Here is a 15,822-nt window from a genome sequence, read left to right on the forward strand (position 1 = left end):
GAGCGGAGCGTGCGGGGTGGGCGGTGGAAAGAGAGAAGGGAGGAGAGGTAGGAAGGGGCGAGGTGACGGACAGCCTCGAAGCCTAGAGTGAGGAGTTTTTGTTTGGAGCGGAGGTCGATAGGCAACCACTGGAGGTGTTTAAGAAGGGGAGTGACAGGCCCAGAGCGTTTCCGCGGGACGATGAGCCGGGCGGCGGAGTGAAGAATAGACCGGAGCGGGGCGAGAGAGGAGGAAGGGAGATGAGAGAGAAGGCCGACACGGTAGTCTAGCCGGCATATAACGAGAGCCCGTAGCGGTAAGGTAGCCGTTTGGGTGAGGAGGAAAGGGCGGATCTTGGCGATATCGTAAAGGTGAGACCGGCAGGTCTCGGTAACGGATCGGATGTGTGGGGTGAACGAGAGAGACGAGTCAAGGACGACACCGAGATCGCGGGCCCGAGAGACGGGAAGGGTGGTCGTGCCATCCACGGTGATAGGGAAGTCTGGGAGAGGACCGGGCTCGGGAGGGAAGATGAGGAGCTCGGTCTCGCTCGCGTTGAGTTTTAGGTGGCGGGCCGACATCCAGGTGGAGACGTCCCGGAGGCGGGAGGAGATGCGAGCCGGGACGGGGAGGGGACGGGCAGAGATGTAGATCTGCGTGTCATCTGCGTAGAGATGGTAGTCAAAGCCGTGAGAGCGAATGAGTTCACCGGGGGAGTGAGTGAAAAATAATAATAATAATGTTGGTATTTGCTAAGCACTTACGTGCAGAGCACCGTTCTAAGCATCGGGGTAGGTACAGGGTGGTCAGGTTGTCCCATGAGAGGCTCACAGTTAATCCCCGTTTTACAGATGAGTTAACTGAGGCACCGAGAAGTAAACTGACTTGCCCACAGTCACACAGCTGATAAGTGGCAGAGCTGGGATTTGAACCCATGATCTCTGGCTCCCAAGCCCGGGCTCTTTCCACTGAGCCACGCTGCTTCTCTCCCAGTTCTACCTCCCGGGAGAGCCGAGGGAGAGAAGCCACCGCTCGACCAAGAAGAGAAAACAGACTCGGAGGTACAGTAGAGAAAGCCTGTCTTCCCAGGGACTCTAACCACCGACTCTGCCCCGGAAGCTCCTCGGGGGCAGGGAACGTTTCGGTTTATCGTGCAGTTGGACTCCCGAGTGCTTAGTACAGTGCTTTGCACACAGCGGGCGCTCAATAAATACAACTGAATGAGAACAACGGACGAGCCGCGATCCCGGAACTTCAGGCGCGGGAAGCTGCGCGGAGGAGCTGTTTTGGGCAGTTCCGCTGGTGCTGCGGTCGTGCGGAGGGGCAGGGGCGCGTCCCGTTGCTGAGGGAGGATGCCGGTGCATCGGGCTCTCGGCCGGCCGACCCAGCCGCCCGTTCTTCGGGATTCCGGGCGGGTCGGTCCACCCCGCCGAGCGCCCGAGGCGGATCTTCCCGTCAGAAGCCTTCCCCGCCGGTGGAACGGTCCCCGGCGGTCGGCCCCCTGGCTTGCCCAACCGGGACTAAGAACCCAGGCCTCCCCCGATTCCCGGGGCCGTATTTTTTCCACACTGGACCGCCAGCAGGCCCGATGTCGTGGGAGGCTGTTCTCCGCGAGAGTCCAGGAGCCTCTCTCCCTTCCTCCAAGCTCCATTACTGATCCTCCTTCAGCCACGCGAGCTCCGATCCCCTTCCTGGGAGTGATTCTCTAAGAACCATCTACAGTACCAGGGTCAGGGACCCCGGGGAAAGGGACTGCCGTTGGCCACCCACTTTCGACAGAGAGGGGAGGAGAGAAAAGGCCCCCGTCCAGAGAGACTCTGCGAGTTATCTGAAGGGACGGCACGGTTTTATTACCGGTTTTGAGCAGTGCCCTCCCCTAGGCTCTTCCCGGCCCTTCTCCGCCCACACTCTGTGACGCAGACCGTTGAAATGGCGTTCGGCACCATACGCCGTGTCCCTCTTGGCTCTTCGGGAGACGGATGCGATCCACGGGGCGACTGACGGGTCCGAGGACCTCCACGGCCCTCCACCCGCCCCCTCGTCCCACCTTCCGAGGGAGGGAGCCGGGCGGAAGAGCCGCCGCCGGGAAAGGGCGCCCCGTGGCGCCGGCCCGGCTCTCATCCGGGGAGGGCCGCCGGGAGCCCCCGGGACGGGGGAGAGGATGGGGAGGGGGGCTCACGCGGCCCCCGTAGGACCCCCTGCGGCCCCCCGGTTCCAGTTCTTCCTGTAAGCCACGTTCTCCTGGGTCGCGGCCGCCTCCTGCAGCGTCGCCAGCAGCAGCTTCTTGGTCTCGGTCGCCTCGCTCCGGCGCTGAGGATTCCCCTCGGGCAGCTCCTGGGAGGCAAGGGGCGGGGGGGGGGGTCAGAGGCCGGGGACGCCGCGCGGCCCGGGGGACGAGACCCGGGCCCGGGAGCCTGAGGACCTGACTCCTGACCCCGGCATCGCCACTCGCCCGCTGGGTGACCCCGGGCAAGTCAATCAGCCTCTCCGCGCCTCGGTTTCCAAAACCGCAACAATTCGATATCTCCCCGTGCTGGCCCCAAACCCCACGGCGCTTATGGACGTATCTTTAAATCGTCTATTCTAGATTATCTATTAATTCACACTGTCTGCATCCCCCTCCTGACTTTAAGCTCGTTACGGGCAGGGGATGCGGCCGCTAATTCTGTTGAATTGCGCTCTCTCAAGCGCTCGGCAGAGGGTTCCGCACTGTGCTCAATAAATACCATTGATTGATTGCAAAATGGGGATTCAATACCCGTTCTCCCTCCTACTTACTCCGTGAGCCCCAAGTGGGACTCGTGGGAGGGGACCAGCCTACTAACTCTGTTCTGTTGTACTCTCCCAAGTGTTTAGATAATGCTCTGCTCACAGTAAGTGCTCAAAAAATATGATTGATCGGTACAGGGACCGAATCCGGTCTGACTAACTTGTATCTATCCCGGATCCGCAGACGGTGCCTGGCCCGTAATAAGCATATAAAAATAATAGTAACGATTGGGACATTTGTTAAACACTATGTGCCGGGCACTCTACTAAGCATTTAGGTAAATACAAGATGATCAGGTTGGACCCAGTCCCTGTCCGCTATGGGACTCGCACTCTTAATCCCCCATTTTACAGAGGAGGGAACCGAGGCCTGGAAAACTGAAGTGACTTGCCCAAGGTCGCAGGGCAACAGATGAGCGGGAGAGCCGGCATTAATAATAATAGTAATAATTATGGTAGTTGTTAAGCACTTATGATATCAGACACTGTACTAAGCACTGGTACAAGCAGATCAGGTTGGGACAAAGTCCCTGTCCCATGAGGGGCTCACACTCTTATCCCCATTTTCCAGATTCATTCATTCAGTCCTATCTATTCAGCGCTCACTGTGTGCAGAGCACCTGTACTAAGCACTTGGAAAGTACAATTTAGTAACAGATAGAGACAATCCCTACCCAACAACGGGCTCACTGAAAGGCGGAGACAGACATGAGGGAACTGAGGCCCGGCGAAGTGCCTTGCCCAAGGTCACCCAGCATCAGCCAAGTGGTGGAGCTGGCATTATTAATAAAAATAACGGTATTTGTTAAAAACGCTTACTCTGTGCCAGGCGCCGTACTAAGCGCGCACACGAGCAAATCGGGTTGGGCACAGTCCCTGTCCCACCTGAGGCCCACAGGGTGGCTCAGTGGAAAAGAGCCCGGGCTGGGGAGTCAGAGGTGGTGGGTTCAAATCCCGCCGCTGCCACTTGTCAGCTGGGTGACTTTAGGCAAGTCGGCTTCCCTGGGCCTCAGTTTCCTCATCTGTCAAATGGGGATGCAGCCTGTGAGCCCCAGGTGGGACCACCTCATCACCTTGTATCTCCCCCGGCGCTTAGAACGGCGCTTGGCACCTAGCAAGCGCTTTATCAGGTACCATCACCGATCCCCGTTTTCCAGATGAGGCCCAGAGCAGTGAGGACCCCTTGTTTTGCTGCCCGCCCCCCCCCCCCCCGTTTAGACCGTGGCGGGGCTGGTCTCTGGGGTCCAAATGTCCGTGCCAAGCGCTTAGTGCAGTGCTGTGCACCAAGGAAGCGCTCAATAAATAGGAAGGAAGACGAGATGAAAGGGGAGCAGCGGGGGGGGGGAGGGGAAGAAGCCGAGTTGTTCATTCCAAGCGCTTAGTCCAGTGCTCTGCACATAGTGAGCGCTCAATAAATACGATTGAATGAATGGAGGGTCCCATCCCCGGGGCTCTAACCACTGCGCCTCCTGCCCGTCGCCCCCTCCCCCCCTCCCATTTTCTCCCCTCCCCCCACGCACCGAGAGGAGGCGGCGGCGGCGGCTCTGCTGTCGGTCCGGCGTCAGCAAGCAGAAGAGCCCCCAGCCCAGCCCGCCGCCCGCCCCCAGCACCGCCACCGCCGCCACCCGCCGCCCCCACCCCATCGCCATCGCCGCGCCTGCGCACACACAACCCCGCCCCCTCAGCCCCAGGCCTAGAGGGTCCGCGCCTGCGCACTCCCTCCCACCACCACGAGCACTCAGAGGGACCGCGCCTGCGCACACACACACTCCCGCCCCAGGCCTAGAGGGGCCGCGCCTGCGCACACCCCCCACCTCCCGCCTAGAGGGGCCGCGCCTGCGCACACACCCCCCTCGGCCCTAGGCCTAGAGGGGCTGCGCCTGCGCACTCCCACCACCACAGGCGCTCAGAGGGGTCGCGCCTGCGCACACACACTCCCCCGCCCCAGGCCTAGAGGGGCCGCGCCTGCGCGCACACCCCTCTCCCCCACCCCCCGCCTAGAGGGGCCGCGCCTGCGCACTCCCTCCCACCCCCACGGGCGCTCAGAGGGGCCGCGCCTGCGCACACACACACCCCCGCCCCAGGCCTAGAGGGGTCGCCCCTGAGTACACCCCCCCCGCCCCGAGGCCTAGAGGGGCCGCGCCTGCGCACACCCACCCACCACCACAACCGGCGCCTAAAGGGGCTGCGCCTGCGCACACACACCCCCTCGCCCTCCCCGCCGGCGTCTAGAGGGGACGCGCCTGCGCATTCACACCTGTGTGCAGAGCACTGAACTTAGGAGAGCACAGCGCTTATTCTTTCTTTCATTGAATTATATTTATTGAACACTCACTGTGTGCAGAGCACTGTACCTGGGAATGCGCAACCTTCATTCTATCGTATTTATTGAACACTCACTGTGGGCAGAGCACTTTACCTGGGAAAGCACAACCTTCATTCTATCGTATTTATTGAACACTCACTTTGTGCGGAGCACTGTATCTGGGAAAGCACGACATTCATTCTTTCATTCATTCAATCGTATTTATTGAGCGCTTACTGTGTGCAGAGCACTGTGCTAAGTGGCTGGAAAGTGCAATGTAGCAATGAAGAGAGCCAGTCCCTGCCCGCGGCGGGTACAGCAATACAACTGTGGTCCCCGTGGCCTGGGGGGCGACAACGGCCTGGGAGGGGGATAGGTGGGTTGTGTTGGTTTCTTTATTTTTGTATGTATTAAGCTGTTACGGCGTGACAGGCACTCGGGGTCGGGGTAGATACCAAGCTAACCAGGTCGGACACGGCCCTGTCCCACACGGGGCTCACGGTCTTAATCCCCATTTTACAGATGAGGTGACCGAGGCACAAATAATAATAATAACGTTGGTATTTGTTAAGCGCTTACTACGTGCAGAGCGCTGTTCTAAGCGCTGGGGTAGATACAGGGTCATCGGGTTGTCCCACGTGAGACAGTCTGAATCCCCATTTTAGAGATGAGGTAACTGAGGCACAGAGAAGTGACTTGCCCACAGTCACACAGCTGACAAGTGGCAGAGACGGGAGTCGAACTCATGACCTCTGACTCCGAAGCCCAGGCTCTTTCCACTGAGCCACGCTGCTTGAAGTGACCCGCCCGAGGTCCCAGAGCAGACAAGCGGCGGGGTCAGAATTAGAACCCAGGTCCTTCTGACTCCCAGGCCTTCGCTCTCCCCACTAGGCCACGCAGAGGCTCGAGACCTGGCACTCGGGCCGCCATCGAAACTCTCGGGCGGGAGCTAAGATCTCCCATTCAGTTCCTGTTGCAGTAAGTAAGGTTTCTCTCCGAATACTGGCCCTATTATTCCCTCCCTCCTATTGCCTTCCTCTAGTGCTTATCGCAATGCTTTGCCCATAAGTCTCTAATAAACACCATTATTATTACGCTGGGGTAGGGATCCAGAGAGTAACGGACACAGCTTGGACCTAGCGCTCATCAATGAGTGGTACCTGGTGAGTGTTTACTGTGCGCAGAGCACCGTACTGAGTAGGAAAGTTCAAGCACCGTGGCTCAGTGGAAAGAGCCCGGCCTTGGGAGTCACAGGTCACGGGTTCTAATGCCGGCTCCCTCGCATGTCAGCTGTGTGACTTTGGGCAAGCCGCTTCACTTCTCTGGGCCTCAGTGACCTCATCTGGAAAACGGGGATGAAGACTGTGAGCCCCACATGGGACAACCTGATCACCTTGTATCCCCCCAGCGCTTAGAACACTGCTTGGCACATAGTAAGCGCTTAACAAACGCCATCATTATCATTATTATTACTGAGTGCTTCCTGTGTGGTGCAGAGCCCTGTACTCAGAGTCTGGGAGAGTGTAATATCACAGAGTTACATTGTTCCCCGCCCATAGCAAGCTTACAGTCTGGGAGGGGAGACAGACGTTAATATAAATAAATTACGGATCTGTAGATAAATGTCGTGAGGGTGAATGAAAGGAGCAAATCGGGATGATGCAGAAAGGAATGGGGAAAGAGGAAACGAAGGCTTAGCCGGGGAAGCCCGCTTGGAAGAGATAGAGAAGCAGCGTGACTCAATGGAAAGAGCCCGGGCTTGGGAGTCATCGGTCATGGGTTCTAATCCCGGCTCCGCCGCTTGTCAGCTGGGTGACTCTGGGAGAGTCACTTCACTTCTCTGGGCCTCAGGGACCTCATCTGTAAAATAGAGATGAAGACTGTGAGCCCCAAGAGGGACAACCTGATGACCCTGAATCTCCCCCAGCGCTTAGGACAGTGCTTGGCCCATAGTAAGCGCTTCACAAATATCATCATCATCACGTGCCTTCGGTAAAGCTTGGGAGGTGGGGAGAGTCACTGTTGGATAAAAAGAGGGAGGGCGTTCCGGGCCAGGGGCAGGACAGGGGCGAGAGGTCAGCGGCAGCTAGATGAGATGGAGGTGCAGTGGCTAGGTCGGCGTTAGAGGAGCGAAGGGTGTGGCTGGGCTGTAGCAGAAGAGCAACAGACCTAAGGGAAAATTACACTCTGCCACTTGGTGCAGTGAATTGTCATCCTAATAATAATAATGACTATGAGCCCCACGTGGGACAACCTGATGACCTTGTATCTACCCCAGCGCTTAGAACAGTGCTTGGCACATAGTGAGCGCTTAACAAATCCCGTTGGCTTGGCTTCCAAGTTCTCCATCCCCTTGCCCCTCCTACCTCTCCTCCCTTCTCTAGCCCAGCCCGCACACTCTGCTCCTCTGCCGCTCACCTCCTCACCGTCCCCCGTTCGTGCCTATCCCACTGTCGACCCCCGGCCCCCGGCCCCCCGCTGTCCCGGAACGCCCTCCCTCCTCACCTCCACCAAACTAACTCTCTTCCCCTCTTCAAAGCCCCACTGAGAGCTCACTTCCTCCAAGAGGCCTTCCCAGACTGAGCCCCCTTTTCCCTCTGCCCCCCCTCCACCCTTTGCTCCTCCTCCTTCCCCTCCCTTCAGCCCCGTGCTCATTTGTATCTATTATTTATTACCCTATTTATTTTGTAAATGAGGTGTACATCCCCTCGATTCTATTTATCGTGATAATGTCTTGTTTTTGTTTCATTCTCTTCTGCTGTGTCTTCTGTCTCCCCCATTTAGACTGAGACTGTCATTGGACAGGGATGGTCTCTATCTGTTGCCGAACTGTACTTCCCAAGCGGTGAGTAAAGAGAAGCAGCGTGGCTCAGTGGAAAGAGCATGGGCTTTGGAGTCAGAGGTCATGAGTTCGAATCCCAGCTCTGCCACTTGTCAGCTGTGTGACTGTGGGCGAGTCACTTGACTTCTCTGTGCCTCAGTTCCCTCAACTGTAAAATGGGGATGAAGACTGTGAGCCCCACGTGGGACAACCCGATTCCCCTGTGTCTACCCCAGCGCTTAGAACAGTGCTCTGCACATAGTAAGCGCTTAACAAATACCAACATTATTATTATTATTATTATTACTCTGCACCCAGGAAGCGCTCAGTAAATATGAATGAATAAATGAATGAATCTGACAGTCCACCCCTCACGCCACTTTCAAAACGCTCCTAAAATCAACATCTCCTCCAAGGGGCCTTCTCAGATTAAGTCCTTCTGACTCCCAGGGCCCCTGCTCTACCCACTGGACCATACTGCTTCTCCAGGACATGGTAAACTAAATGTTAGTTGTGATAATGGGGAAGGTCGTCCCTTTCCCGTTATCTCCCCCCTACCCCGCCAGCCCTACCTGCTCCCGATCCTTCTTTGGCCCCCCTCCGCCCCGGCCTCTACGTGCTCCGTGATCCCCCTACCAGTCTGTCAGCCTCTTCTCAAACGTGATTAAGAGCCCAGTTCTTCAAGGAGATTACGGCAGCACAATCTTCCCCCACTGGCCCCAGCTTAGAGATTCGAACCCCGGGTGCCAGGAAGGGACCACCCGCCCACCCTTTTCCGCCGGGGCCGCCGTGCGGAACCGCAACGAGGACGCGGGGCTCTTGCCCGGAAACGGTCCCGGGGCCTCCCGGGACTCGGACCCTCGCGACCGGGCTAAATTCCACCCGAAAGAGCTGGTGGAAGGCTCCGAGGCCGGGATCCAGGTGACCGTTTATCCTCTCTTTCTAGTGGGGTCTGTTGCCCGCTCTACAACGTGAGCTCGTTGTGGGCAGGAAACGTGGCTGTTTACTGTTGCACTGTACTCTCCCAAGCGTTTAGTACAGTGCTCTGCACGGGGTAAGCATGTATACAGTTGAATGAGTGAATGAATCCTCCGTCCCCCTAAGAGCTTAACGGTTTTCCCCACTCCGTTTTTAAAGGTTAAAAACCCTCCTGTAATCACTTGTGCCTCCACCCGCAGACCACCCCTCCCAGATCCCATCTGCCCTCCGTCGTGGTGGACGTCACAGACATAAGCGAGGTGGAGAGTGGGGAGCTGCGCTGGCCTCTGGATGAACCGTTGCTCTTGGAGGGGGCAGATGAGGACTTCCTCCAAAACCGGGAGGAAGAACCAGGTGAGCTTTGGAGTGGAGAAATGGGAAACTCGGAATCCGCCGGGCATTTCCTAATCCCGGCTCCGCCACCTGTCTGCTGGGTGACCTTGGGCAAGTCACTTGGCTCCTCTGGGCCTCCCCGTTCCCTCATCTGTAAAATGGGGATCGCGACTGCGAGCCCCACGAGGGGCGGGGACCGTGTCCAACGCGGCTTGCTGGTATCCACCCCAGCGATTAGTACAGTGCCTGGCACAGAGTAAGCGCTTGACAGATACCCCAGTCACCGTTATCATTTCTCCTTTGATCCGCCCAGCTTCCCTGCGAAGTAAGGCGGTGGAATCCAGATTTTACAGATGAAGATCCTGAGGCCCAGTCCCAGGGACTGCGTTTAGAATTCTGATCTCTGGCTGACCAGACTGGCCTCTTTTCACTATGACCATCTTCATCATCAGTCTTTTTATTTATTGAGTGCTTACTCCGTGCACGGCGCTGTCCTAAACGCTTGGGAGGGTACAACGGAGTCGGCAGTCAAGTTCCCGGCCCACAACAGAGCTTACCGTCAAGACTTCCTTGCCACGTAGTGGGGGTGGAGGAAGTAGCTGGCATAGTGGAAAGGGCCCGGACTGGGGGGTCAGAAGTCATGGGTTCCGATCCCGGCTCTGCCACCTGTCAGCTGGGTGACTTTGGGCAGGTCACTTCACTTCTCTGTGCCTCGGCTCCCTCATCTGTCAAGTGGGCATTGACTGTGAGCCCCACGTGGGACAACTTGCATCTACCCCAGCGCTTAGTACGGTGCTTGGTACATAATAATAATGGTGGTATCTGTTAAGCGCTTACTATGTGCAAAGCACTGTTCTAAGCGCTGGGGGATACAAGGTGATCAGGTTGTCCCACGAGGGGCTCACGGTCTTCATCCCCATTTTCCAGATGAGGTCACTGAGGCGCAGAGAAGGGACTTGCCCAAAGTCACACAGCTGGCAAGCGGCGGAGCCGGTATTAGAACCCACAACCTCTGACTCCCAAGCCCAGGCTCTTCCCACTGAGCCGCGCTGCTTCTCAAGCGCTTAACAAATGCCATTATTATTAGTAGTTGTATATATAAGGGATTTCTTAGGAGGAAGTAGTAGCCAGGGGAACGTATAAGCCAGAAAAGCCACAAGAATTAAGATCAGAATATGGTGGCCAAAGGAAGGTAATTGGCTAAAAGGAATCTAAGCCACACTTATTTTTCAGCCTCAGCGTGGGCCTGGTGTCTTTTGGATCCCATTTACCGCTCTCCAAAAGCACGTGATTCTGACTCTGAGTGGAAACAAAAACAGGCGGACAACAGATTAGCATGAGAAAGAGGCCTCAGGACATTTGGGGGAATAGGCTCCTCAGATAGCCGCGGAATTAAGTCCTATTAATGAGAAGCAGCCTGGCCTAGCGTAAAGAGTGCAGGCCGGGGAATCGGAGGACCCGGGATTCTCATCCTGGCTCCGTCACTTAACTTCTGAACCCGTCTCCTCGTCTGCAAAATGGGGATTCAGGACCTGCTGAAACCGTGAGCCACCAAGTGGACAGGGGCTACGTCCAACCCGCTTGTTGTGGATCCACCCCGGCGCTTGGGACAGTGCTCAGCACACAGTAAGCATTTAACCAATACTATGGTCATTAATAATCATTGTGCTGTCGTTGAGCACTTACTCTGTGTATCCTTCTAACCAAGTCGGGCATTTCCCCCACAGCCCAGACTTTTGTTGTTTGTCCTTGCATTCCTGCAGTTGGGCTCTTCTGCACCTGGTGCCGGGATGCGGGGACCTCCTTCCCAGGAATATGATCAGGATATGATATGGTAAAAAACCCACGGTTTTGGGGTTGGCACTGGGAGAGGGGTGGCGCCCACAGTTCTTGGGTTGGCACCGGGAGACACTTGGTGAGTTCATTCAGGCCTCGGGCACTAGACTGCTTAAGTGTCGCTCAGTGCCCTCCTTCCACGGATCTCCTACGATGATTTTTTCTTAAGTGCTTACTATATGTCGAGCACTATTCTAAGCGCTGGAGTAGATACAGGTGAATCAGGTCGGACAGAGTCCCTGTCCCACGGGAAGCCCTTTGACAGAAAAGGTAACCGCAGAACAGAGAAGTGACTTGTCCAGGGTCACGTACCAAGACAAGGGGTGGAGCCAGGATTAGAACCCACGACCTTCACATCAACACTAGTCTGTTTCAATCTCATCTTTTTTCGATCAATCAAAGGTATTTATCGAGCACTATAAGGAGCGCCGCTGCATCAAGCGCTTGGGAAGGCACTTGGCCCAGTAGGTAGACCGGGGGCCTGAGTCACGAGTTCTAATCCCGGTTCCACCTATCTGCTACGTGACCTTGGGCAAGTCACTTCACCGGGCCTCAGTTCCCTCATCTGTACAATGGGGATGAAGCCGGTGAGCCCCACCTGGGACGACCCCATCGCCCCGTATCTCCCTCAGCGCTCAGAACAGTGCTCGGCGCATAGCGGGCGCTTAACGAATACCGTCATTATTATTGTCGCGAGCCCCGTGGGGGTCGGGGACTGGGTCCAACCTGCTTTGCTTGTATCGCTTAGTATTCGGCTGGCCCATAAGGGCTTAATATCATGGTTACTACTGCGACGCTTGGGGCAGTGGCTTAAAGCTAGGCAACGCAGACCCGTCGGTTCGTCTTTATTAAGGGCCACCCGTGTGCAGAGCGCCGTAGCAGGCGCTTGGGGAAGCAGGAGACGGCAGCGAGCCGTGACCGGCCCCGCCCGGGGCGAACCCGCGGCGGCACCCGCCCGTCGTCCCCGGGCCCGCGAGGACGGGGCAGGCCGGGCAAGCGTGCTCACGGAAGCGGCCGGACCAGGTAGGCGAAGTAGGCGACGCCCCCGAAGGGTCCCAGCGGGTGGACGGTGACGGGGCGGCGCCCCGCCCGCCGCTCCAGGCAGGGCAGGCGGGCGTCCGGGTCCTCGTCGGTCAGCTGCACCAGGGTCCCGCGGGGCCGCAGCACCCGCAGACACTCGGCCAGCAGCCGCTCGGCCCCCGCCGGCCCGTCGGCCCGCCGCACGGCGTCCCACGTGCCCTTGTCCACCACCACGTGGCGGGAGGCCGGCGGGCAGGCGGGGCCCAGGGCGCGGCCGTCGGCCCGCGCGAAGCGCAGGCGGGAGGCGGGATGGCCCGCCCGCACCGGCCGTCGTCCTCCGGCCTCGAAGAGTCGCCTCGCGCGGGCCACCGCGTCGCCGTCGACGTCGACGGCCAGCACGTCGAGGGGCAGCGGGCAGTGGGCGTACAGGCCCGGGCCCAGCCCCGACGTCCCGCAGCCCACGTCCAGCACGCCCAGCGGGGCCGGGGGCGACGAGGACGAGGACGAGGACGACGGCTCCGCTCCCTCCTCCAGCAAGGGCAGCAGCAGCCCCCGCGCCTCCTCGAAGCCGAAGAACCAGTCGAAGTCGGGCGCGCGGGTTGGCGGGGCTCCCTCGCCCAACGCTTCGCTGAGGGTGGAGGCCCAGCGACGACGGCCGAGGGCCAAGTCTCCACCAAGACCAGTCTGTCCCACCCCACGACATGCATGTGGAGGCGATGAGCCCCGTGCGGTGCGCTGCCCGACCCGGAGGAGGGCGGGCCTCAGGACCGGACGGGCCGCCATGACGGCCCCGACCTCAGGGAGACGCTGGGCTGGGTCGAAAGGGGAGCTGCGGCGCATGCGCGGCCCAAGGCGGCTCCGGGGTCGCTGCGACGCATGCGCGACCCAAGCCTCCTTCGGGCCGTTGCGACGCATGCGCGACCCAAGGCTGCTGCGGCGCACGCGCGTTGCAGCGGTTGCGCCGAGCCGCTGCGGCCCGAGGCTGCTTCAGCGCACGCGCGATCCCGAGGCTGCTCCAGGGCGCCCCCGTGAGGGGAGACCCACCGGCCACCAATGACAGGTTTCCTCCCCCCCAACCCGTCAGATTTATTGAGCGCTTACTAGGTGCGGAGCGCTGTGCTAAGCGCTTGGAATGGGCAATTCGGCAACAGATGGAGACCGTCCCCGCCCAATAACAGGCTCACAGTCTAAACGGGGGAGACGGACAGCAAAGCGAAACAGAACAAGCCATGAACTAAGGGCTTGGGGGAGCGAAATGCAACTGTTCATTGTTTAGATTCTAGGAGCGGCATGGCCTAATAATGTTGGTATTCGTTAAGCGCTTACTATGTGCGGAGCACTGTTCCAAGCGCTGGGGTAGATAGAGGGTAATCGGGTTGCCCCACGTGAGGCTCACAGTCTAAATCCCCATTTTACAGATGAGGGAACTAAAGCACAGAGAAGTGACTTGCCCAGTCACACAGCTGACAAGTGGCAGAGCTAGGACTCGAACCCATGATCTCTGACTCCCAAGCCCGGGCTCTTTCCACTGTGCCACGCGGCTTCCCTAGTTAAAGGCCTAGTAAATAGCGGGCCCGGGATTCGGGGGGGGGGTCATGGGTTCTAATGCCTACTCGGCCACTTGTGGGACGTCGGGCCAGTCGCTTCACTTCTCTGTGCTTCAGTTATCTCAACTGGAAAATGGGGACTGAGACTGGGAGCCCTAGGTGGGACAGGGACTGTGCCCAACCCGATTTGCTTGCATCCACCCGAGCGCTTAGTACAGTGCCTGGCACGTTGAGGCGATAACAACGCGCCTAGCGAAGCAGCATGACCTAGTAGCAAGAGCACAAGGTCACTGGACGTTCGCTTTCATCCCGGCTCTGCCACTTGTCCGCTGCATGACCTTGGGCAGGCCAATTCACCTTTCGGGGCCTATCTCATCTGCAAAATAGGGACTAAGCCTGCGAGCCTCACGAGGAACAATGTGATTTCCTTATTATCTACCCAGCGCTAGGCACAGTAAACGCTTAATAACTATAGTTAGTTGTCCAGTCCTTTTGATGGCATTTGCTAAGGGCGCACTACGTGTCCCACACTGTTCCCTGTGCTTCAGAAGGTACAAATTGGACACACGCCCTGTCCTATGTGGGACTTACAGTTTAGGGAGGAAGACTGAGCCCGCTGTTGGGCAGGGATGGTCTGTTGCTCAACTGTACATTCGAAGCGCTTAGTCCGGTGTTCTGCACACATGAAGAGCTCGATGAACGCGACTGAATGTATTTAATCCCGATTTTACAGCGCAGGAAACCCGAGGCTCAGGAGCGAACTGGCCCAACGTCACAACTGGCAGCGCGGGCCCGTGCTCCCTCTTCCATCCCCGCCCCCCCAAAACCCGACCCCTAAAGAAAAGACACAAGAAAAGTCCAGAACGTGGATATTTTATTTGAGATGGGACGGGAAGAGTGCGGGCTGTCGCCTAGGTCCAACTCTTCGGCCTCCCGGCAGCCTGCAAAGATAAGAAGAAGGCGTGAGGGCCGCGAGAAAGGCGGTCTGCCCCGCGCCAAGACCCGGGGAGCCGCTTGTCCCGGCGAGTGAGGATAGAACCGGCGGACGGGCAGCCACCGGGACCGAAGACATAACGCCGGGGAGGCCGGAGCCCCTTCCCTCTACCTCCGAACATCACAGGGAGCGGGACTGCGCACCCGGACCCCGCCAAGAAATAGAGGATCGACAAACACCCCCGCAGCCCTGCCTCGCCCGTCACTCACCACCCGCACAGCCCCCCTCCAGCGCGCACGGAGGGGAAAAGACGGAGTGTAGCCGCAACGACACCTTATATAGTGGTCCCAGGCCCCGCCCCCCGCTCTGATTGGTCCTAGGCTCCGCCCTCCGCTCTGATTGGTCTTATTCCCCGCCCCCCCGCTCTGATTGGTCCATCCCTCCCTAGGGCGGGATGTTCGGCTTTCCTATAGCCGCCGTTGCCCCAACTGCATGACTCTGATTGGTCCCCTCCGCCCGCCGGTCCGAGAGGGGCTTTTTTCATTTGTTTCTCGCCCCCCCTTCCCGAGGCTCTGATTGGTCCGTCCGTCTCTAGGTAGGGGAGGTCGCCCTTCAAACAGCGGTCGTCGCTCCCCCCATCCCCGTCCCTGACTCTGATTGGTCCATCTTTCCCTCGGTGGGCGGGGCAGACAAGGCTACGATCGATCCATCCATCCCTTAGTGGGCGGGGCTGGCAAGTGATCTTAATATAGTCTTTCTAGCCCCGCCCCCAAGACTCCGATTGGTCCACCCTTCTTTCGGCGGGCGAGGCCGGCAAGTGGTTTTTAATCTATTAGCCTAGTCCCGCCCCTAAAACTCTGATTTGCCTCTCCTTCCCTCAGGGGGCGAGGCCGGCAGGTGCGGTCTGGCCCCGCCCCCAAAGCGCTGATTGGTCCTTCCTTCCCTCGGTAGGCGGGGCCGACAAGTGCCTTTTCTATAGCGGTGCGGCCCCGCCCCCCCAAGCCCCTGATTGGTCCATTCTTCCTTCATAGCGTTGTCGTCGCCCCACCCCCGGCCTCTGATTGGTCCCTCCTTCCCTCAGTTGGGGGGGGGGAGGTGGGCAAGAGGCATTTATATAGCGGCCCGCCCCCAGGCTCCTGATTGGTCCCTCCTTCCCTCGGTGGGCGGGGCCGACAAGTGCCTTTTATATGGAGGCCCCGCCCTCAGACCCCTGATTGGTCCATTCTTCCATCATAGAGTAGTCGCCGCCCCACCCCCGGCCTCTGATTGGTCCCTCCTCCCTCAGTGGGGAGGAGGCCGG

General features: G+C 58.6%; 2 protein-coding genes, 1 long non-coding RNA gene and 1 other non-coding gene across 4 annotated transcripts; all 4 read right to left on the bottom strand.

Moving 5' to 3' along the window:
- Positions 1 to 1,803: 1,803 nt before the first annotated feature.
- LOC114810153 (ubiquinol-cytochrome-c reductase complex assembly factor 3) lies at positions 1,804 to 4,391 on the bottom strand. Its single transcript, XM_029060391.1, has 2 exons — positions 4,269 to 4,391; positions 1,804 to 2,313 (listed from the first exon to the last, which is right to left on the bottom strand). The coding sequence occupies exons 1-2, from the start codon at positions 4,389 to 4,391 to the stop codon at positions 2,155 to 2,157; spliced, it is 282 nt and encodes a 93-aa protein (XP_028916224.1). The 3' UTR covers positions 1,804 to 2,154.
- A 7,458-nt stretch (positions 4,392 to 11,849) lies between these two features.
- CSKMT (citrate synthase lysine methyltransferase) lies at positions 11,850 to 12,898 on the bottom strand. Its single transcript, XM_029060384.2, has one exon. The coding sequence runs from the start codon at positions 12,879 to 12,881 to the stop codon at positions 12,024 to 12,026; it is 858 nt and encodes a 285-aa protein (XP_028916217.1). The 5' UTR covers positions 12,882 to 12,898; the 3' UTR covers positions 11,850 to 12,023.
- A 1,547-nt stretch (positions 12,899 to 14,445) lies between these two features.
- On the bottom strand, positions 14,446 to 15,379 carry LOC103171338. Its single transcript, XR_486737.3, has 2 exons — positions 14,792 to 15,379; positions 14,446 to 14,529 (listed from the first exon to the last, which is right to left on the bottom strand). It is a non-coding gene; the product is annotated as an uncharacterized LOC103171338 (long non-coding RNA).
- On the bottom strand, positions 14,601 to 14,749 carry LOC114810536. Its single transcript, XR_003758232.1, has one exon. It is a non-coding gene; the product is annotated as a small nucleolar RNA SNORA57 (small nucleolar RNA).
- Positions 15,380 to 15,822: the final 443 nt, after the last annotated feature.

This window comes from Ornithorhynchus anatinus, chromosome 3, assembly GCF_004115215.2.
Source record: "Ornithorhynchus anatinus isolate Pmale09 chromosome 3, mOrnAna1.pri.v4, whole genome shotgun sequence".
Classification (NCBI taxonomy): domain Eukaryota; kingdom Metazoa; phylum Chordata; class Mammalia; order Monotremata; family Ornithorhynchidae; genus Ornithorhynchus; species Ornithorhynchus anatinus.